General features: G+C 42.7%; 1 protein-coding gene across 3 annotated transcripts in view; it reads right to left on the bottom strand.

The window, feature by feature from the left end:
* The window catches only part of nphp4 (nephronophthisis 4), a 129,694-nt gene that overhangs the window by 67,767 nt on the left and 38,641 nt on the right, over positions 1 to 23,286 (bottom strand). For all 3 annotated transcript variants that reach the window (XM_084014468.1, XM_084014469.1, XM_084014470.1), the window contains exons 7-8: positions 18,594 to 18,778; positions 15,536 to 15,671 (exon numbers count right to left, since the gene is read on the bottom strand). In XM_084014468.1, the coding sequence (XP_083870594.1) occupies positions 15,536 to 15,671; positions 18,594 to 18,778 (321 nt within the window). The remainder of the gene's footprint in view (positions 1 to 15,535; positions 15,672 to 18,593; positions 18,779 to 23,286) is intronic.

Raw genomic sequence — 23,286 nt, 5'->3', positions numbered from 1 at the left:
ATAAATATATAAATAATGTACTAGTTATGAGAGGAAGTAGCATTTCAGGCTTGTTGATTTCAAAGATTTATTGTCGAATCATAGTCTCTGCTCTGATTCAATGAGAGCTCCATCAAACAGCAAAGCTCTTTTCCACCAAATCTATATCTATCATCTGGAGCAATTTTGTGAGACCAAACAACTTTTGGTGGAAAAAAAAAAGCCTGACAAGCCCTATAAACTAAATGAAACAAGTCTGTTGTTATTGCCTTTCAAAATGATCCAAATACCAGGCTTCATTTTTATGTGTTTCCCCTAATCTACCCGACGCTATCTTTATGGTTTGGTTAGGTTTAGACTATAAAACTATAGAAAATATCGTGTTGGAGGGATAAATAAAGTTGAATTATTCCCATAGCAAGAAGAAGCCAGGTAAATGAAAACAACATAACAACAAAGTTGTTGGCAGTTTCAAAATGTCAGATTATTATGCAAAGTAATCTCGCCGTCTATTGGCTTGCCAGCAGAGCCCAGAGTCAAGTGTTCAGATAATGGAGCTGACATTTTAAGCACTAAAACTAATCGTGCACTTCGGTGAGGCCGGAGAGTGCTAAGAGTGTAAAGGTTAAAGTCATGTCATGAAATCAACAATTTCTCCAGTTGGCGTTCAGTGGGCTCAGCAGTCCTCCTCCCTCATTATGTGTTTCTATTACATTTCCATCTCCCCCGTCTCACCTGTCTGTCTCTCCTGTCTGTCTCTCCCCTGTCTGTGAGTGTGTGGTTCAATCTCAAGCCTCTTAAATCACAACCATGTTTCCTCCATCTTTTCCTTGAACTTAGTCCCTCCATCCTCCATCATGGAGAGACGCAAGAAAAGGAGAGGGGAAACAAGAAAATATGCTTTTTTTTTTAGAGAAATTAGACTTAATTTCCTCTGAAAGGTCACAGGAAGCAACGTCTGTTTCTAATGACGGCAGCAACCGATCACAGCTGGCTCCGCCGACAGTGGGATGAAACAGCAGAGACGTTTGATAGTTTGTGTCTGGACACATTTGCACCGTAAAATACGAATAAAAGGCACACAAGCAGCAGTGTTTCTCTCTATAATCTGTGACCTGATTAACAAACACCTCCACACACGAATAACAACCTGCATACTGGATTTCTACTGGCAGTTTATGTTATTCATTCAGAATTAGTGTCTGTATGTATATTGATTCATTACTTGATGACCCAGATTATAATTAAAATGTCTTTCGAACACTGGAAATTATTTATTAGAAGAAATGTTTCAGGGAAATAACGTAACCCACATCAAAGCCGACGCTCAGGAATCATCAGCCTCACGTGACTGAAGAGAAAATTATGATTAAATGATGATGTTTCTTGCTGACAGACTGACTCCTGATCACACCTGCTGTCAATCAGCCTGCCAAGACTCAACTGCTGCCCCAGTATTTAAGCACCGACTCCCCAACCAGTATTTGTCAAATTTCATTTCATATTCATATGCGGGTCCAGTGTCCTTCGTTAAAACACAACAACGTCGGCCTTGTCTGTTGTTGCCTGTGCAATACGGTCCGATCATTAAATCCCTGTTATGTACAAGTAAGACCTTCACACATTGCAAGCGTTGGTTTCAGACTATAATTTCACCCCCCAAGTAGCACGGACCTTAACAGCTATTTATTTGAATTGTAACTCCAGAAATATATGGCAGCCATAAAACAGATAGCAGCATATTCCCCCTTGAGGCATTGCACTGTATTTCCATCTCATGGGGTTGAATTAATAAAATGCTTTAGACGAAACATTCAATCAAACAAGTCTATTTTCAAAGTGATCATTTGTAAAAATGATCCAACTAGAGAAAGATCACTTTATGGCAGAGGGTGAAGCCTGTAAATACTGTGAGGCAATTTCTCTAATGTGTCCCTTTTTTTTCCACTTTAATGTTTCTTGCATGTCCCTGCACTTACAGAACACAAGGGAGAGGGCAAAAATGTCTAGCACATGACTGAACGCTCACTTCTTGTATCATTCAATGAATACATTCGGTTCGGGAGCAGAAACGCCAGCTGAGCTCTGACAGAATGAGAGAAACAAAGGAGCAATCAAGGGCCTCTTCTACGGGTGCCTACAGCCTCGGAAAGAGCTTTTATCTGTCTGACACTCAACGCTTTATCACACACTTTCAGTCTTCCAATCACTGGAAACCGAGAATGACTCCATGTTCAAAACTGTAGTAAGTAGTGAGAATAAAAGGGACTTTGAGCCAAACGCCCAGTGAAACGTCCCATTTCTTCCCCATGTGAAGAGAACATCCATGACTCGGATCAAACATAAGATATGACTTATTAATGGTCAAAGTGGGTGGAAAAAAAATTCTCCGCTCACAACAATGGCACTAAAACATGTACAGAACAAACTAAGAATTCCCTTTTAGACGCACAGCTGGGAGCAACATGATTCATTATCATGATTTCAGAGCAGCGGTTGGCGCCGCAGAATGGCGTGGTCTGAACCGCAGGACGTGCTGACAGCTCGGGCTGGCACACAATAGGAGTTAAGGGATCTCAAAGAGAATCGGTAGTTGTGGTTTGAGTAAAAAACAGTCCACGGCGTTCTGAGACACGCGATGGTTATGTTGTTACATCCACACGTTGAGTGTAGGTGGTTTAATGGGATTGTGGCGAGGACGCAGAGGTAGTTAGCTGATGTTTGCATGCGTCGAAGGCCTCCAGTGAGAAGCAAGTTGCCTTGAGGTTCAGGCGCATCGACTCATTCTGAGCACCACAGTAACTCGCCGAGTCTTAATCAATTGCAAAGCCTGCTTGTGACAGCAACACGACATCCAATCGATGCCGTTATATTTCATTGGAAATAAAGGATGACTCTTTTGCACTTTTGGGCAGGAAACATTTGAATTTGTCATGGAATTTGCCATTCAATTTTAAACAGTTGCCTTTTTCATTATGTCAGACGAGGCGGAATGATCAATGGCCATTTTCTCCAAAGTGCCATCACACTGTTGATTTGAGTGTTTAAAAACTATATTTTAAATAAGAGTCATTAACTTTCACTCAGAGAGCAACCAAGCACTTGTTTCAATAGTGCACTCGGGAGGGAAAATAGAAAACAGTAGCCTCGGGCAAAAACAAGGAAGCAGCAAACTTTGTCATAAAGTTGCACTCAAAACAATAACAGGCAATGTCACTGCAGACATAATTGCTCCAACTGGCAAAGCGTTTTCTAAAGGGAAGAAATCCATCAGCCTTGTTTAGAAGTGTAAAATATATAATGCTGCAGCATCTCAAGACAAATAAAAAACTACAAAATTGCAAACATACTGCGGGGTGGAAGCAAAGATCTCATATAACCTGTAGCGAGAAAAAGTCATCATCAAACTTTTTTGAATGGGGGGGGAGACTTTAAATTATGAAAAGGTGACAGGCAGCGAGTTCTGCACATCAAAGACAGCTGAAACCCCATTTCCCAGCAGACGAAGAAGAGACACGACCAGTCCAATTCAGCACCACTTCCTAACTAAAAAAAGCAACGAAAGGCCTGTTCTCATACATAAAGGTAAAAAAACCCACTCATTTTAGAAACAGCCTCCGATTCAGAGCTGCTATTGCAGTTCGTGATAAGCTGAAATAAAGCAGTTTGCAGGGAATTTTCAAAGAAGCTCAAAGAAAATGGCAGGAAATCCAGCAACTCAGGGCTTTCTAGAGGACTGCAGGAATTAATCCCAAATTAGGGGGATGCGAGCATTGATGGGAGACGGGGTCTGACAGTTATTACCATTACCTCAGTCTGTTGGGGTGTTCGAGTCATTATTTCAGCCAAGACCCTGTGACAGGCACCAGCCCACAGCTCCCGCTACTAATTCTCCACAATGAGATGGCCCGAAGGAAGCGAGGGAACATGCACCGAGATCATTAACTTAAGAGTACTAAACCACTCATATTCTCATCCATCTGCACAAGTCGTCCAAACGAACCCAGCAGCCTACTGTGCTCTATTCAGCTCACCAAGGCCAAATAGGGCTGCTGTCTCAGATCCTGCCTCTATTGATGGTATAACTTCAAGGAGATGTTCATGAAAGGCATGTTCACTGCTCAGGCCAATTTGCTGTGAATGTGAACACTCTTTCTTTGGGTAGTTTTCTGTAGTTGGATGCTAGTCTATTAAAAAACCTGAGGATGTGCATCGCCATGATGGGTAAACTGTACATGCAATTCATTTTGAACCAGATTGTTGTATGTTTTTAAAGAAAATAATAGTTTAGAGCACAACAATTAACATTTATATTTGCATATTAGATGTTGTATTATTGTTAATGTGTATTTTTGGACATATTTTACGTTTTGGAAGAAAAAAGTTTGGGATCAAATGATTTTGGGGACCCCCTGCTGTAACTCAGACCTCGTATTGAAGATTTCTGGTTTAGAGAAAGACTTAATAATTGCTCCGGTCCACCACTTCATCCCCTAATTGGAATACCTTGACAAACATGAGATGGATCGCCATGAAATCATGTACAAAAAGGTTCACGGACCCTAGATCATCCACATGACTTTGGTGAACCCCTGACTTTTCCCTCTAGCGCCACCAGCAGGTTGACATTTCAGCTGAAGAGTAAAATGTCATGAAATGTCACACAGACATCTGTTCCACACAGAATGAATTGGAATAACTTGTGATCCCTTAACGTTCCCCTCTTGCACCATCATCAGGTCCAATATGGCCAAATGACTAATGTCATTCCAATCAGCCTGATCGCTGCTTGCAAAGGAACGAGACCGAGACCTTGAATGTGGAAAGTAAACACGTTAACATGACAACCACTTCACCAGCACTCACAAAAGCATAAAAAAATAGACCTCAACATTTATCCACCTTGTAATGTACTTTTCTTTGAATGGGCATTGCAGGCACACAGAGTCACGAGCTCAGCGAGACCAAAGTAGTCTTTTTAAAAGCGGAGAGAAAAAGTACCACAAACTAAAACAAAGATTGACCTTCAGATCACGACACATTATAAAAATCTGGTTCAGGCTTCAGCATTAGTCAGCGTCCCCGTTTAAAATAACAGGGATGCATTTAACTGAGAGCAGTAACATAAAAGATGATGATCAACCATCCCTCATTAGAGGTGCAGATCATGCATACCCCCCACCCCACACACCCCAGATGAAAATCTAAATCACCTAAAGATAATGATAATGTGAAAGATGACAAATCACTCGCTGAAAGCAAATGATATTAGGTGCGCGGCGAAGATTAGGCGGCACATTGTACAGCGACGGCTGCCTTTTTCCATAAAACTCCGTTAACATGACATCTCATCCATACAGCCTCAAATTAATCTTGGGATGATATTTCCATCTGCACTGCATGAGCACATTTTTATAAAAAAAAAAAGAAGACGAAGCTCTGTCAGAAGTGAAGCATGCAGCATCAGCTGGTCTGCACACGCAATCTGACTTGACATGTTGCATCTATGTGCCCAAACATGTCGACAAGCCACTGCGGGAAGTCATACACATCCCTCTATATAAATATAGGACTAAATAAATGTGATATTGAAATGCTAAACCAAATGTTAATATATTTGTATATTGCCTTCAGCTTTGACACGAAACCTATTAAATCACAGCATTTTCCTGGGATCGAAGGGATGCTGGAGGGCAGAAAGGACTACTGCGTTATCAACAGGCAAATGAGGGAACTGGATTTTGTATCTGTTTTGGTTGTAATTTGCTATGTGGAACAGTGGATGGCTGAAACACAATTGTCTACTGCTGCTCAGGCATCACATTGTCCCAAAATGCCCCTGACTACTTAATACAACTGCTGATTTGAATAGAAATCAGGGGGTCTGGGCTGAGATTCTCTGTATTTAAAGCAGGGTCCCCCGTCTGAGGTGCCCATCGACATGGCAACCATTAGATGTGTAAACATCATCGCCGCTGCCTCTCTGGCTGGCAGGGCGATGCATCCGTCTGGAGAAGGATAGCACTGCTGGCGTGCACTGACAGGGTAAGACTCACTCTGGGCCTATCGCAGGGGGAGATTGATGCACTTCTCAGTGGGGGGAGAGCTGACATTCATTTTAATTAGGCGGGCGAAATATTGTCTCTGCGGCATGTAGCCTCCCTCGCCTTCACCTCAACTTCTCTTCTCATTGTGAAACAGGGAAAAGGAGGCCTCTAGGGAGGAGCGACCTCCAGAATGCGCCATAAAATCAGCTAAATATATCCCGTCGAATCCCGATGACATTACTGCGCTTAAGACGTTTGATTAACATTTAATTAACATTTGTATGACATTTTCAATCAGAAGCAAAACTGTGGTATGAATGGTTTCTCCGAGGTTGAGGTCCACTCCAATGGGAGGAGTCGTGGAATAGAAGTAGTCAAGGAAACAAGAGAAGGGTTGGCGAGGTCGAGGGACAGTGTCATTGTTAAGAGGGCATTTTAATGAGCATGTGATTTGGGAAGAGCTTTTCATTCAGCAAACATCATTAAAGCCTGCAGGGGCTCACAATAACAGAGCAAACGCACACACACAAAACTGCACACGGCAACGCACAAACAGCCACTTAAGGGAAGTCACCGAAAAAAGAAAAAAAAACACACAGCAATCTATACAGCATGTACCTGTCGGTGAGCCAATTAAAATCCAAACAAGAGTCTCTGTGGCACAGAGGAGAAGCTGTACACAGACACCTTTAATAAACCCAGCCGCTAGCCATGTCACTAGTTTGCTGCTCCACATACTGTTTATCTTTCATCCCCTGGCAGTGACATGTGAGACACAGGCACGGAATGAATGGATCATTAAGAACGTGAGATTTGCCTGTATACATCTCGACTCACGGAAAGATTGACGACAACAAACACAAAGGAACGCTCGCGTCACATTCCGAAGCACCATCGCTGGTCATCGGTCAAACAATATGTATGTCGCATATCAATATTAACAGGGGCGTGCTCAATAAACTGACAGCTCGGGATTCATTTTCTAATTACCTCCACGAGGCTGTCTGTCTGTCTGTCCACAACTGTTCTTGCATACTACTGGAACAATCAGTCGACTATATTTGCACATATTTATGACTGTATGCTTAAGGACCGAGGTTGTATTGATTTCTGGCAATTGGTGAGGATAAAAACAAGGTGTTGCAGCCGGCCACATTTTGGCCTTCGTCTTAGCTCAAAAACTGACGTACATACAAAGGTTTTGTCTCATTTTGAACCTGAGCATCTGTGGACAAATTCCATACACGATATGTCAAGATCCGCTGAAGTTAGGCAAGGTATGAGTTCTGTTTACTGCTTGTTTGAAAATGATCGACACAACTAATAGTGAAATTGGTAGAATCCAGCAAGAAGAATGAAATGTCACTGTTTGGTTTGGGGAGAAGTCTACTCTATTAAATAAGTCTATAAATGAAATAAAACCCCGTTTGCCATTACAAAAATATTCCATTTGAGATGAGATTTTTCATCATTTTCATAGGTCCATAACAGTGTGGTCTTAGAGCCCAGTGATTTCAGACGATGCACCGCAGGCATCAAGTCCCCGTTGACTAAAATGCTTTCCATCACTAACGCAGTATATTGCCACATGCCTGACCTCGCTTCGTGATATCTGCAGCGGGATGTTCAGTCATACTTCAGAATATATGAAAATGCATGAAAACATCTCCATGAGTTCTGCATCCTCTGCACTCATCAGTCTCAGTTATTTGGCAATTATTCTCTGTCGGCCCCCCTGACAGCTGACAGATGTTTTTGGTTCGTAGTTCTAAATCGGAGCGCAGACGGGGGAAAAATAACACAACATTAGTGAATGCTGCCCAACGTGCTCTGGAGGTGACCGCCGCAACGGGCGCCTTACTGATCACCGTGTTCTCTTCCCGCCTCTTTAGATAGCGTGTGAGAAATAGACACGCTGCCCGCATCTGCATTTATCCAGATGAGAGCTCAGTAAAAGAGCAAAATGGAGAGTATGTCGAAAAAAGGTCATGCATTAACGGTGATGCCTCCTCAGACGATCAGTCATCGACTGTGTCGTTCACGGAGCTCAGTCGGGGTCAAAAGGTGCTGCGGCATGTAAACACGGTGCTGGCATTCATTACTGGTTGAGTTGCTCAAACTGAGAAAGCCATTTGAGTACATGAAACATATCACAAGTGTCATTCTCCGCAACCCGAGTGTGCCGTGCGGCGCAACAGCTCGGGAGAGTCGCCAATTACTGTTCCGAAGCTGTGATTCGCATTTGACAGTCTGTGAGAAGCGTAGCGGCGGTTAGCGGGAGGATGAAACCATGTATCTCCTCTCTACATGTTCCTCTGTCCCCTCCATCTATCTGCTTCGCCTGCATCCTTCTGGGACTGCGACCCACGAGCAGTCACTCATTCCCCGTGTCAGTGTTTTGGATGACTGCGGCCGTCACGCCTCCCCTGACAAATTGTTTCCTGGGAAAAGGACAAAGCCGCGCGGCCGGCGCTTCCAATTCCCGCGGACCGGCCCCTCCATTAGCGATGAGCTAGTGCTTGTCAGCGGTGGAAGACAGACAACAATAAGCCCCCATCGCCTTGCATTAAGCCACATGCAACAGTATTACATTGCTCAATTGATGAGAGGGCGCTAAAGGCGCTCGGGGAGAGGCTGCGATCGGCAGGCAGGAGAAGGCCAGAGACGTCTCCAATGAAGTTACGGCTGGGCTAAATTGGTGCTGACAGACCGCAATTAGGAGAGCCGTCGTCGCCTCGCGTCAGTTGTCAGTTGACCCGAGTATTCTCACGGTGAGTAAATCATGCGCTGTCGAAGGCGTCCACTTACACTTATGAGTGGATAACTGAATGCGTGATATATGATGTTGGACACCATTTTTTCCCCCCCACTTCTCCAATACATGAGGATGTCGAGGAGCTGAGATAAAAGGGTTGAAATATTTGCTCTTGCCATCATTGCTCTTGTGACTTCATATCTCTTTAGCATTTTTGAGTTCAACTCCAAAAAATCAACTAATTAACAGGCAAAATCACAAAACTAAACCTGTTTTCTCACTAAGCTGTTGTGGTATGTAGCCATGTTTGGTTTGGAACATGGAAGTTTGCTTTTGACCTTGACATGATAAATGGAGGTTGTGCATGGAAGGCTGGTGGATGGGCTAGTTGGGCCCACTAGATAAATCTCAATGAAGGTTCGAGGTGAAATCTCCGTCTACACATGAAAGACAGAAAGATTCATACAAATCATTTTTCATCAGATATACATTTTATGGATAATGGTTCTGCTCTGTATATTTTTGCATTTGTGAATCATTCTTTACCTTAAATCCCTTATGAATACACTGAACTGTCAGTATGTGTATTTATCTCTAAGACTATATTATCATATCCCCGTTTTAAACCACCAATGCAGCACATAAACAAGCATTCACTGTCATAATATGGCAGGAAATGCAGGGAATTACTTTCACCCTGCCTTTCCCTTTCCTTCACCAGGTTTCTTCTTCAATAGGTGGCAGAGTGGTGTGGAAAAGTGGTTAGAGTGGACACTGGAGGACAGAGTTCCTGTGTGTGCAGCCCATCACGACATAAGCACTGAGAGGGATGCTGAGTAATACAATGGGGCCCCTCCATAATGGAGGGGCGAGATACGGAGAAGAAAATGGCAAAAAAAACTGCAAAAGAAAAGCAAGAGGACAGTAAGTGGACATTTGAGCGAAAGAAAAAGTTGATTATTTGAAGTTCGATGACCCCGAGGCTGACACCCTCTGAGAACAGCCTATCAGTCAAATTCCCAGTTTCTCCCCGGCCTCCTTAATTTAAATTGTTATCTCCCTCCCTCTGACTGCTCCTAAGAAGCATGAAAGAAGTCCGCTCAAAGGCGGGAGAGAGAGAGGGAGAGAGACAGCATGCGGGCGCGGCGAGACAAGACAGAAAGAGCAACCCCGACGATAACTAAAATAAAAAAATACCAAAGAGGACAAATGACGACACAGCATGGTTTTCTTTTGTCATAACCAAAGGCAACGAGGGCAATTTTGTAAAAAGGAGGCCATCCACTTTCCTTTGTCTTACAGTGAGAAGCGGACTGGCTGTTCACTACAGCACGGATGAGACATGTAGGCAGAGCACAGAGTGATTGCCTCCGGATTGCAGTGGATATGTTTTAGAAGAGAAGGGATTTCAATGAAATTGTTTTACTCTTTTCACCCACCTTAGCCCCCTCACAAAAAACATCAAACGACATAATTCTATTTAATCAGAGGAGAGAGCAACAGTACGGCAGACCCTCCACACATCCAAGCACAGCCCCTGCAGCAGAGGATGCTCCCGCAAGTTGCACCACACAGCACCATCTAGTGGCAATGTAGACAATCAGCGGAAGTGCAGCATGGGAAATGATGGAGAATAGGTCTAGCACTCCATTGTAAGGGAGAGCATGAAGGTGACACTCCTTCATTGTGTGTGTGAATGAATGGGTGAATCCATACACACAATAAGACAGTGTTTGAGGCATTTGTTGGCGTTGAGCAACAAAGTCATTCGTATTGTTATTGAATCCGAGCTTATTCTAAGGAACCGCAAAAAACATTCTATTGTATTGAATATCTAATACATCATTCTTCTACAACTATATACTATTCTATTATCCTGTAATATTGATATATATTTTTATTATATTACATTTCATAGTTGGCAGATCCTTTGAGGGCTTAAACTTCACTCAGTGTGCATTCAAACTGACACTTCAACATCTTTTGAAAGCGTCCATATTAAATGGAAGCTTTTTTTTTAATTCTTTCTTTTTTATTTCTTTCAGCCGCTACCTCAACTTCTTTCAGTGCTTCAACCTCATGTGCAATTTAATATTCTTTAATATCTTTTTTTAATAATAATTGAGCTTTTGGAAATGAAACCATGAAACTGCAAATTCCCAACATATACATATTCTTCACACAGATATTAGCCTTTTCTTTTTCCTTTTTAATTAAAACACTCCGCTATATTACTACTAAATATTTTATTGGATTATATACAGTTAATCGGTGTAAATACAAACACAAAGGTATACTACACTATGTAATTTTTCTCAGGAAAATGATTGGTTAAAGTTTATTTTTTGTACATATATAAATGCACGTAAAGCATATATTACATTAAGGCAAATGTACACTGGCTATATTATTATTACTGCATGCTCTCTGTGTTGTATTTCCCAGGCCTGTATTTCCCTAATTGTTGTATCTGTATACATCTTTGTAATTTCCATTTTAAAGAAGGGGAGTGTGAACAGACACTCTCTACGCTGCCACATTCAAAGTATCGACATGTTTTTTTTTTTTTAACAGAATAGCTTCAAAAGGTCAAAGGCTATAGCAACCTGATTGATTTTTGGAGGTTTAAATAGCAGTACATTTCCACAGGGGCCTGGAAAGTCTCAGAGGGGGTTGTGGGGGGGCAAAAAAGACATGAACCCTCACATTTGTGGTTCACAAGTGGTGTCAAGTGCTGTGAAGTGCTGTTGACAGCGTGCAGCTGCCTTCCCCCGAAGGCACACCTCAGCTCAACACGGCTATAACACCTCAAAAGCATCTCATCTCTGACAGCGGTGACACGGTGCACGGACGTGCAAACTGTCCCGGCACGTTCGTCTCGGTAGGCGAAGATGCCGAGACTGAAGTTTTAGCAGTCTGCTGAAGATGCGGGAGCCGTTTTCAGCATGCAGCAGGCGGTCGGGTGAGACTTACGGGGTGTTACGTCTTATCAGTCAACCAGAAGAGACATCAGGCTCTGGATTAACACTCACAAATAACATATGCATTGCACACGTCAACACACAAACACACATCCTCCGCTCTCACACACACACACACACACACAAACACAGAAACGACTCCCCACCTGCTAAATATCCCCCCATCAAACATTCATGCCAGAGAAGGCGAAGCTGGTGAAGTAGAGTGTGGTAGGAGATTTTTTTTTTTTTCACCCACACAACAGTTTTTGCCTGGCTATTCTGGGATGATGTAGACAGATATCAGTTTGATGGTTCCATCAGGTTCGTTATAATTTCTCAACTTGAGGGGAACTTTTCCAAATTGGAAGCAGAAGAAAACGGATGTTCTGGATAAAATTCCATGGCAATCTGTAGATCAAGCGATATCTTGTGCGCAAAGTTGATACTTTTTGGACAACAGCTGGTGGAGAGCTCATTACGTGCTCAAGATGGAAAGCGTTCAAACTTTGTTGAGCATGAAGGGCTCAAAACTGAATGACAGCCGGATATTTTGTGGAAATGTTGGCCCAGAGGTAGCATATTAGGCTTCATCCTCTGGAGAACTTCTCCAGTAAATGGTCTCAAATCACGAATTGGAAGGAAAGACATCAACTTGCACGGCAGCTTGATTCGATATGACAAAAATACATGCTAATCGCAGGATTAACAAATCCAAATTCAGTGGTTTAGGTGTGTGTGGCGACAGTTTGTTAAAAAAAAAAAAGGTGGTTCCTAAAGCGGTTAGCAGAGCTACTGCAAAAGCACCATTAATATCAGAACTGGAGAGTAATTCCTCATTGAGTTTGATTGACAGATGGTACATCCAACCGCCTGCCAAGTATTTTTTGGAAGTGCCTGCCCTTTTCTAAACAGTTTCGGCTTCTCGAATGGTTCTGTGTTACAAACCATCTGGTGAGTCAGGTTAGGACAGCAGCCAAAACCAACGTCCATCACTCCCAAAAAGAAGAAGAGCAGTTTGAAAACAGTGGAAAAGGGGGTGATCTGCGTGAATACATTAGCAAAAGCACGCAGTCAGCTTTCCGAAGAGACGGGCCAAGTGTGCACAGTTGTGCCGATGGGCACAGCCCAAAGCATTTTGGAGACTCCCTCCACATTCCCTGTATTCCTTCGTCTTTCCTTCCCTCTGTGTTGACTGCAGAACCGCACCAACTGCCTCCATGTTGGCAGCAGTGGAGTGACAGTTCGCTGTCGGAAAACAGTCTTGCAGAGTGCATCTCCTGGATGGCGTTTTGATCAACGGCTCAGACATATTTGCTCAGTTTCATGGAGCTGATGGAACCATAATTAGTTGGTCACAGCACATACGCGTGCGGACTGTAAATGCAATGGTTTACTTTTCGGTAGCCAGTTTATGTCTCATGTCTCATGTACTACTTGAACTTCCTTCTTTCTTAACAAACAAAGACCCTTTCCAATGTTCTAATATTCCCATCCACCTCAGCTGATCACACTAGCTTACCTGACCCTCAGCCTTGTTTTGTTTTATTGGAACACTTTCTATATTCTCAAAGTCACAAATGATCATAGAGTCATAGAAAAGTATTAGAGCCAAATAAACCAAGACCGACCCCCCGCTGAAAGCCCCTGTGAGCAATTTGAATAAATTCTCTACATTGGTGTGCCTCCCCATAAGCAGGATTTACTGCAACTTTCATTTAACTGGGATTTCGTTTCTCATTTCAGAAAATGATAGGCATGATTGAACAGTGAAGCAGAGTTACATAGACAAACGGCACGCAACAATGTTGATGAGCTACTCCTCTAAACAGTATCCATTAGGTGTCAACAAGTCCACGGAACAATCACTCTCCACCCTGGTAAACACAAAACGGGGGAACACTGTGCATCTACAACAGACTGATTGGCTGCCAAGTGGTTGGAGAGGTAAGAACGGGTGAATTAATACATAAATGCAAAATGTACCATGGCGCTCCTGTGAGCGAGCAGCTGGTTGTTTTTCTGTCGCTTTTAATTGGTGAGCCGGTGACCCCTGATTGTATGAAGTATAGCACGCAGCAACACATTGAGGACTCAGCCTTGGCATGCGTTATGTGTTAAAGGCTCACCCACGCACGTATTTACCGCAGTCTATCTGAGCTTTTCCACACCATGATAAGTGGTCCAGCTTGAATTTGGAATTTGGGGATGTGTTGACTGTGTCGGTCTGCACCAGGTTCCAGCTACTGGTCTTTGTAATGGACTGAGGGGAGACACGACAGGACTTCAGATTAGGATCCACCTAAATGATAATACTTTATGGACAAAAACTGGATGTTTTATTCCTATTCTTATTCTAATCACAGCAGGATGACTGCAAAAAAACAACATTTGGTTTGCTTCAAAAAGATAATTTACTTCATCATACAAAACTCAAACTATAACAAGTGAAAGATAAAATGTGATCTTGATATGCACTACAAAAAAAGCTTTAAATGACCCAAACACTGATCACATGCCGTTCAACGTCAACTAGTGCAAACAGCTACAAAGAGAAAAGGGACAGAACCCAAACAAATAAAAGAATGATCTGATTCCTGTGCTGCTTGTTGAGCATCAGCCACTACATATGCTGTTACCACTACATCAGCTAGACTCTTGTTTGTTAATCTCATGTAGACAAAGTCCATGGGGACAATGTGCACTGCATTATAATACTAATTAACTCCGATTCACTTAAACTGTAGGTGGAAAGAATTAACAGCCGTAGCATTTCTCGGTTGCATGCTGCATTTCAGCAGTGGCAGTAGTGATACACTGGGATCTTACTGTACAGTACCTACGCAGGATTATTATTTTTTTTTTAGGAAACAAAGTGAGTCATGCTCATAGTCTGTAGAGTCAATGATGTCAACCATCACCCTGGCAACCAGGATTTGAGTTCACTGGTCATTGCCTCCTTGTTACTTACTGAGCATCCCAACTCATCCAAAAAGTTGGCGTGAGACAAGCGGTGGCCACCAGCAGCACCCCAGCTCAGAGACACAGTCCAAGGTTTCCTGTGGAGTGTTTGTTCATGTTCGTCCGTGTGCACGAGGTCAGACTCGTGCAGGTGATGAGATACTGCCAGTGGTTTCACGCTACTTCACTGATCGACAGGTGGAAGTCACACGTCGAGGTGTGCCGCAATGCGCCATTAAATGAGGGGAAGAAGAAGAGTGCAAGCTATTAAATGTGGATGTAAACAACGAGGGTTTACTGCTCAACGATACACACAGAGTGTTTTGGTGAGTCAGTCAAAGAATAACCTCTCTTTAAAACTCAGGATGTCGAGTTTATTTTTTCAACGGATGAAAAAAAATGTTATTAAAACTATATCTTTTAGAAGCTATATCGCTTTGCTAAATTTCAAAAGAGAGGTTGGGAAGGTGTCTCAGTGAAATACACAAAATTAAAGGTGTATATGAATTGGTGTGACCTCTGGTCTGCGTTCTTCTATCTATACGTCTTCCAGTGTTGTTTGTTTAGAGGACTTGTTTACAGACGGGTGATTTCCTCTGGGAGACACTGGCAAGAGGTGGAGTGATATTCCAAGGACAAAGAAGAGGTGCTGAGGGAACAAAGGTTGAGGTGTCTTTATTACATCTATTATTGCTTCTAAAGACCTCCTTGAGTTGCAAGTGAAGTGAAGAGGCCATTCTGCTCGGTCCCAATTTCATCAAGAGGTTGATTCGGGGCTTGGACCTGGGTTCAGGGTTAACATTAAGAACGTTGTGTTTGTGCGTCCATCTTACCATCGTGTCCCGGCCCACCGGAGCAGAGAAGACACACTCAAGCTGGAAGACGATTGCCAAAGCTTGATGATTCGTCAGCCTGAGCTCCAAGCTGCTGCGAAGGCCCAGTGACTGAGGGGGGGATGACATCGCAGAGCTGAGGACAGAGCAGACACACACACACAGTGAAGGCGTGAAGTGTAGATCTAAAGAGCGACGCAAGGGAGGAAGCTATAATGGGACACACTCAAGTGTGATTACTGACCAACATGACAATACCTCGACGTATTCCTTTTTAATCTTTTATTTGTTCAGAAAGAAAATAAATCGACGTGTTGGGGAGGATTTACACTCGCTTGCTGAATGTTCCCTGGCAAGCACCGGTCTCCTGTGTGAGCAGTGGAACAGCACTCTTGGTATTCGTCATTCACAGTTTGCACACACACCATAGGCGGGAGCATACTGTGGAGCGCCGGCGTGTCACGGGGTGGGGCCGAGCGCCTTTTCTTTTATCGCTTCATGGACTCTCTTGAGAATGGAACAAGCGAGCGCTTCAGATTTTTTTTCTCTCTGCTGTCTGGAAACACCAGGCATAGGCACAAACAGGCTGTCAGTATTCCAAAAGGCAGTACCCCCCCCCCCCCCCCCCCCTCCCCCCCAAACACACACACACACACACACACACACACACACACACACAAAAAGGCAATTCGTAATTATTGAGTCCACAGTTGTAATCACACAAAACTGCTTTTACACAAAACAGAAAAGTGCAGAAGGTATATAATTTCTCCGTTTGATGATGAAGATTATTATTATTTGTATAATGCAGATTGTCGGTTCGCATGTGATTGTGTTCATTATGCTTTCCTGTATTTGCGCACCCGCGTCCCCCACGCTTGTACGACACCCATATAATCATCCACATAATCAGCTAGTGTCTGATTTGAAGTCGAAAACACAGTGCATTAACATTCAGACACGCAGTAGAGGAAAAAAAAAGTCAATTAAGTCTCACTGTCTGTGTGTCATCTGTTGAGCTTAACAGCATATTCTTTGGCATTTTTGACTTCATTTAATAGTCAGACTATTCCTTTTACTCAAAGGTCCATGTGAATTATTATTTCATGAAATCTTTAAATTAAATATTCCACCTAAAAGTAGTGAGGTTAAATAAATGACCTCCCATTGACTGAAGGGTGTGGAGGATTAGAATGAAACACATCCAGTATCGCCAGCTGACACCATTGACAGTATTGTCACAAGGACATTTGATTCACAGTGGACATCATTAAGGAAATGAAAAGTATCATAATCATGATTTTACAACATGAAGAAAAAGAGCATTTTAAGAATAGAATATATACATATAAACTGCTATTGTTAAGCGGTTTATTTTGACACGTTGTATTTTAGTTTTGTAGTATTTTGCATATTGTCTGGAGCAAAATGCTCAAGTTACAAGCATGACACATTTGGCACAATGTCAATGAAATAGAATTTTTAAAACCCAAAGCAGTTCTGCTCAGTGGCCCACTGATGCACCCTGACAGCTCATTAATTGAAACTGCCGGCTGCTGTTTATGTCTGCCGGTCAAAGGCTCACTCGCTCTCAACATTTATGTGAGAAAACACTTTTGGGTGATTTAACGGGGTGCGATGGGATGTTTGTGACAGCCGCTGTACCCAAAGCACGATGAGGTACAAAAGAGGAACAAAATCATTTTTATTTTTGCTGCTGATCCTTTTGAAAAGTGCAGTGACCAGTCCGAGGACCTGAATGTGTGAATACATCAAGTTTACACAAAACAAAAGGCGTGTGCCTGATTTACAGCGCGTGGAACTTTTCTGAGTCTACTCACTTTGTTGAGTGTTTCACAGCCCTGGAATTAAAATGAGATCTGGGGGCTCCGTGTGATTTGTGGTGCAGGTGGTGCAAATTCACCTGGGCTTCCGTTTCCGTCTGTGGTGCTTTACCTCTCCGGCTTTGATCGGTGTCTGACATGCTAAAACCATTCAATCCAAGTGTTTTACTGCTGATCCAAAGCAGACGCGGGTAACCTTACATCACTGCATCCACTTTGACAAGGTTAGCATCGAGTGTCACGGCGTCTCAATAAAACCCAGGGGCACCGGCAGCGGGAGCCGTATCTCCTCGGTTGGTTATGAAGTACTGGCACGTATTGGAACGTATTGCGAGGCAGTTTTATGAGCCTGTGTGGTATGAAATAGTGTGTTTATTATGAGGCCGGGGTTGAGTTAGGACATGTAAAGCCTTTTCAAGCATATAGTATTTGGTGCTTGAGGAAGGTCAATGGACTACTTACAAAGTCACATACAAAGCATAAACATAATGTATTTGTTCCGACGAGACAACGTTTAAGATGCAATTGTGTGTGTTAGCCTGTATCATTAAAGGTGGAAAGAGGGCTTGTTTTATTTACTGTTTTAAATTTTAATTCCTATAAAAGTTGCTCAATAAAAGTTCAAGATCTTCCGGTGATCTTTCGCATCCACGGGTCCCTCGAGCAAGCATACGAGTGTTTCCTTCAGCCGCCTCGCCTCGTTCTCAGAAGAGAGGAAGGAAAATAACTAACTATTACGATTTCTCACTGATGCTGGAGTTAAAATTGCGATAAGTTTGCGGTATCAACACAGGGTTAGACCAGATGTCCCAAAGGACAAATGCATCCAATCAAACAACCAGCACGTCTAGCAAAACTGAATTGTGATTTCTTCCCGGCTGATCATACGACAAATAAATGACACCACCATATGAAATAACTGATCTGAGGGCAGGCAGAATGTGAAAGACCAAGTCTGCAATGTTTCACTTCCTCCAGAAATCTATTATACACAAATGAAATTCATACAAACCTATAGCTTTTTCAGAAATCCAATTTTTTCTGACTTTCCAGGATAAACTTTCAATCACTTCCCTATCAGCAAAAGGACCGGCGCCGGCAGAGGCTGATGAAACGCTATAAAAATAAACACTCCTGAAATTATTTTTGCTGGGGCAGAGTATTGCTCCGACATCGACTGTAGCTGACTGTGGACTTGTGTTTCCCCCGCTCACCTGTCCTTCACCAGGCTGCTCTGTTTGGAAGTGCTGTCTGATCGACCTCTGACCCCTGAGGCTCGGCGCTCCAGCACCACCACTTGGGGATTGTCAAGGAAACACCAGCCATTGTGGACCCCGACGTGGAGCCTCATTTCCTGGATGACAACTGTCCGGAGCGTACCTTCTGGTCCGGGATGTTTCTGAGAATGAGAGAGAAGAAGAGTGGAGTTACCACACGGACACGCGTACATCCTCATTTCTACTCATCTGAATGACTAGAAACTACAAACTGAACACTGGCAAACACCAGATTTAAAGTGGCACTTTTGTGTCTTGATTTGTGGAGAAACTCACAGATCAACAATTAAATCAACTAATCAGTTAGTCGACAAAAGAGTGTTAATCGACTAAGAATTTCTTCAGTCGAGGACAGCCCTAGAAATGATGCAAGAATGAAAAAGGACTGTACATTTGACTTTAGATTATGGGCACCAAATAGATAGAATTACTGGGTATTTAATGACGTTTTATCCCTTATTTGATTGCTAGACTGTGTGCTAGGATATGTCAAAATACTCACAATCTGTTCTACATCAAATTAAAATCTAAACATATATATTATGTTACAAACATTATGACTCAAGGAACACAAACGGATTTCTTCTGAAGCAATTACAAGGACTTGATGACAGCATGTCCCCGTTGTCCGTTCACACTATTCTCAGGTCATTTTGGTGGTCTACTCCTCTTTGCACTACTATGCACTTGTTCTTCCTGCAATAGTGTTGCAGAGTTCAATTTTTGGAGACATTTAGGATACCATTGAATATTCCTGTCAAGGCAAGAAGCAGGAAGGCCGTAAAATGAGTTTAATGTGTGTTTAAATAATTGTGTTTCTATGACAACGAAGTGGCACATGTCTGTGTTACTTATTGTATTTCAGATTTTATTGGATATTTTTTTTTCAATTTAATTGATAAACGTTTAAAGAAAGAAGTCACTGTGTTAGCCAGGGCTGGTGGAGACCAACAATGCACCGCTGACTGGCGACTGCTCAGTGATCGACTGTAAACTCTAACCCCCGAGTGCAGAGCCACGCTGCGCTCGCCTCTCGTCCCACTCCTTTCCCGTTTGTCTCGTTTCAATCTTCTCCCCTCTCTCCATCGCATCTCTCACTCCCACTCTCCCTTTTCTTTTTCGCTCTCTTTTCTTGTCGTTCTCTCTGCCGGTCCCTCTCGCCGCTTAAAACCTTCTCCATATCCTCCCACACCTTCTCCATCAAATTAGCATATCAATTCAGCTTTGGGTTCTTCTTTTTAAAGCGGCAACAGCAGGAGCGGCAGCAGCCCGAGCCTGCCAGGCTACTGTACAGCCCACATACAGCAGCGCTCTCTGCACCCGCTCACATTCCACCGCAACCAACTCCATCCCTCTCTCTCCGCCTTCCTCTTGTGCTATCTGTCCTCCTCTTGTTATCATCGCTCATTCTTTCACTCTAGCAAACAGTCAATATGCGCCCAGCGATGTACCATATTTTTCCTTTTGGTGACAACGATGGAAGATAAGAGTCCTCGTCGTAACCTCAAGTCCACATAATAAAACATTTGGAAAAGCCACTGCTTGTAAGTGATGTGTGTTGTGGTCGGACGTGAGACGGGGTGAAAGAAAACCAGTTGTTAGACTCTCACAAGGCCTCGTCTATAGGTCCATTGTAGTGTGACGTTTACTTTTTAATTGCCTCTAAGAGGATGTGGTGAGTCACTGATATAATGCTCTGCGTGTAGATTGTCAGCTCTCGTTCTGCTCTGGAAGTGTTACCTAACCGTCTTCCACCTGGGTCACATGGGCCCCATTCAATTAACGCTTGCTGTCTGAGTGCCAAGATGAAGATGTGCCTTTACACGTTTCAATCCCGACTCGTTCACCGCGACACGCAGGATGACTAATTACCAGAGAAGATGACGCACGACATCCCTGCCATCTGCACTGGATAGTGAGGTGAGATGCCGCACGTGGAAAAATAAAACTATACGATGACATGTTATTTATATGGTTTTAATATCGGAATATATTGACTCATTTACATATTTCTCTTGGGATGGTGTTTATCTGTAATGTGTTCTCTCTTGTAAATGAGATGTTGAACTCCATGAATATTTCTAAATGGATAACCCTTCATGTTCAAATCATGTAATATTTCTTCTTTTTGTTGTATGTCATACGGTTGATGTGACAATTTGCAACTGCTTTGCTGTTTTGTGTTTATGCCCCTATGCAATATTCAAAAGTGGCTCTCAAGCAGTCCCCTCGGGAGACTTTCGTGCTAAATTTATTTCACTGACAGAATTTGAATTCAGGTGGTCTGGTTGAGAAATACGTGGACGAGATAAAAATGTCATGTCACGATTATCCTGGCCAAAATAACAGCGATTCACAATTTTATCCTAGTAATCACCGAAATACTCTTAAAACACTTGAAATGGCACAGCTTTTTTTAAGTGAACATCCTTTTAAATGAAAAATTTCAGCTCTATTTTATTTTATTTATTTTTTTTACCAAGGAATCTAGACAGCTTTTCCAAGTCACTCGTGACAATATTGACAAATGTTTTAATTGTGATCCTGGGTAATATTCTAAGTTGTCCCATCCCAATCTACGACTACTTCTTTGCATCACAAACAACTGGACTGGGTTATTTCCATAATTCCACTTGAAGAAACCTGTAAAACTGCGTTAATCTCATCAGTTGCCAGTTTAGTCTGGAATGGATTCCAGCTCTGGCAAAAAAAAGGTAATGTTCCCGTCCTTAATGCGTCCTGAAGCCTGGATGGGCTCCATTGTTACATCAACCAAATAAAGAGTCGTCAATGAGCAAAGCACCAAAAAAAGAGATGTGGGTCTGGACTACAAAGCTACAATAGCATTATTATCATGAACTATATAACCATAATATTATCCATCAATCCATAATATATCAAAAAAATCAACTTTTTCATTTATACTTTATATTTCTGTGCCTGGAAGTAACACAGTAACATAAACGCAACCGTCTTTCCAAGTGTTTCCAAATTTCACCCTCATTCTGTTGCCTTTATATACAATTAATGAAACATTTCTCCAGGCTAAATAAAGCCCTCTCTTACCCGATTAAGTTTCATACAGCTGGTGTACATTACCTATGTACAGTCTTAAGCAAAGCATTACTTTGTATGACCTATCCAACTAAATTCGCTCCTCTGACAGGCAACAAGCAGCACACGTATGACAAGTTATTTGCAAATAATTGCTTCCAGTGACACGCAGATTATAATTATGATTGTGTTGTTTTCCTACATGGGCTGCTCTCGGCGTTCCTCCTCCCGGAGATGACAGAGAGGAACGGCTTTTGTCTCTCGTTGGACGGGTCCGCCGTGAAGTGTTTTCACAGTGGAAACCAACGAAAAGACAGAGAGAAAAGTTGTTTATAGGAGAGCATCAGTTAAAGTGCTGCTTTCTGTTCTCCGCATCCCTCTCTTCACTCCCCTCCTCAGAGTTTCTCTTTCATTTATTTCACTGCATCCCCCCCCCCCCCCTCAGTTTCTCTCTCTCACTCTCTCTCCACCTCTCTCGCTCGCTATCCTCTTTCTTCTCCCGCTCGCCTCTGTCTGCTGCCGTCACAGATTTCTTCCTCCCTCGCCTGAAATATGAATATTTTAGAGCTAAGAAGCTTAAAGGGAACAATGAAATGGCCCCCCAAGTTAAATTATACTCCATTTCCAGAGTCACAGAAGAGGGACTTTTCTGAGTGATGAGCGCACCGGTGCCACATGGGTGTGCCTCTCTTTTTCCACACTCACATAAGCTTGTTGTCTCCTGCTTTTATGTCGCATTTGTGATATTCCCCCAGATCCTGCTTCTGGAATTGCTCAAACCAGGCAGCGGCACTGTAACCGATCAACATGGTCCCTTCAGCGATCATAATATACACTTGACATGTGGGCTACAAAAAGTGGAAGTTCCTCAGAGCTGACTTGCCTGGATGCTGTTTGTAACATGAAATGAAAAGGAAAGGGGGGAGGCAGAATGAGACTAATTTGCATGCTTTTGGAGGCACTTTGTTTTAGAGCTTTGTTAACAGAGTCAACAAAAGCAGTGTGTTGTAAGGGAAGAGTCGGTGGTGTTTTATTTGTCTCACAATTACACGAGTCACCCTAATGTGGGCGTCGTAAACGGGAAACTACACGTTCTGCTTAACCATCCATTTCCTGCTGGAAAAACAATAAAGTGAGAGAAAATGTGTCGAAGCAGGTGCATCACTATTATCTGTGATGGTTTCTCACATGGCCGTTAGTCTACAGTGCATCACGAGCGATTGCCAAAGCAGAACTCATACCAACACGGCCTTGAGGCCACAACAGAAATGTTCCTGCAAGTGCAAAATCCATATCTTTAATGTGCCTGTAATCTCATAGAAAACATAAATATTCCTCTGAAATCTGTGTTGGGGATAAAGTGCATACCAACAAGTCAAAGATAACTGGTAGAAAAACACATTTTATCTTGCAAATAAAAACTCAGAAAACACACTTCGGTGGGGGATTCTCATGCATAATGTTTGTATTTGATTCCAGTCCACGTCAATGGTATTAACACACATTTTTGCCTTTTTTTTTTTTTTTTTTTACTTCAGAGGGTGTTTTTTTTTCTCCCATCTGAATTTCAATCCAA

This window comes from Eutrigla gurnardus (assembly GCF_963514095.1).
Source record: "Eutrigla gurnardus genome assembly, chromosome: 8".
NCBI classification, from domain to species: domain Eukaryota; kingdom Metazoa; phylum Chordata; class Actinopteri; order Perciformes; family Triglidae; genus Eutrigla; species Eutrigla gurnardus.
The sequence above is the reverse complement of the archived record's forward strand: the minus strand, read 5'-3'. Positions and strand labels throughout refer to the sequence as shown.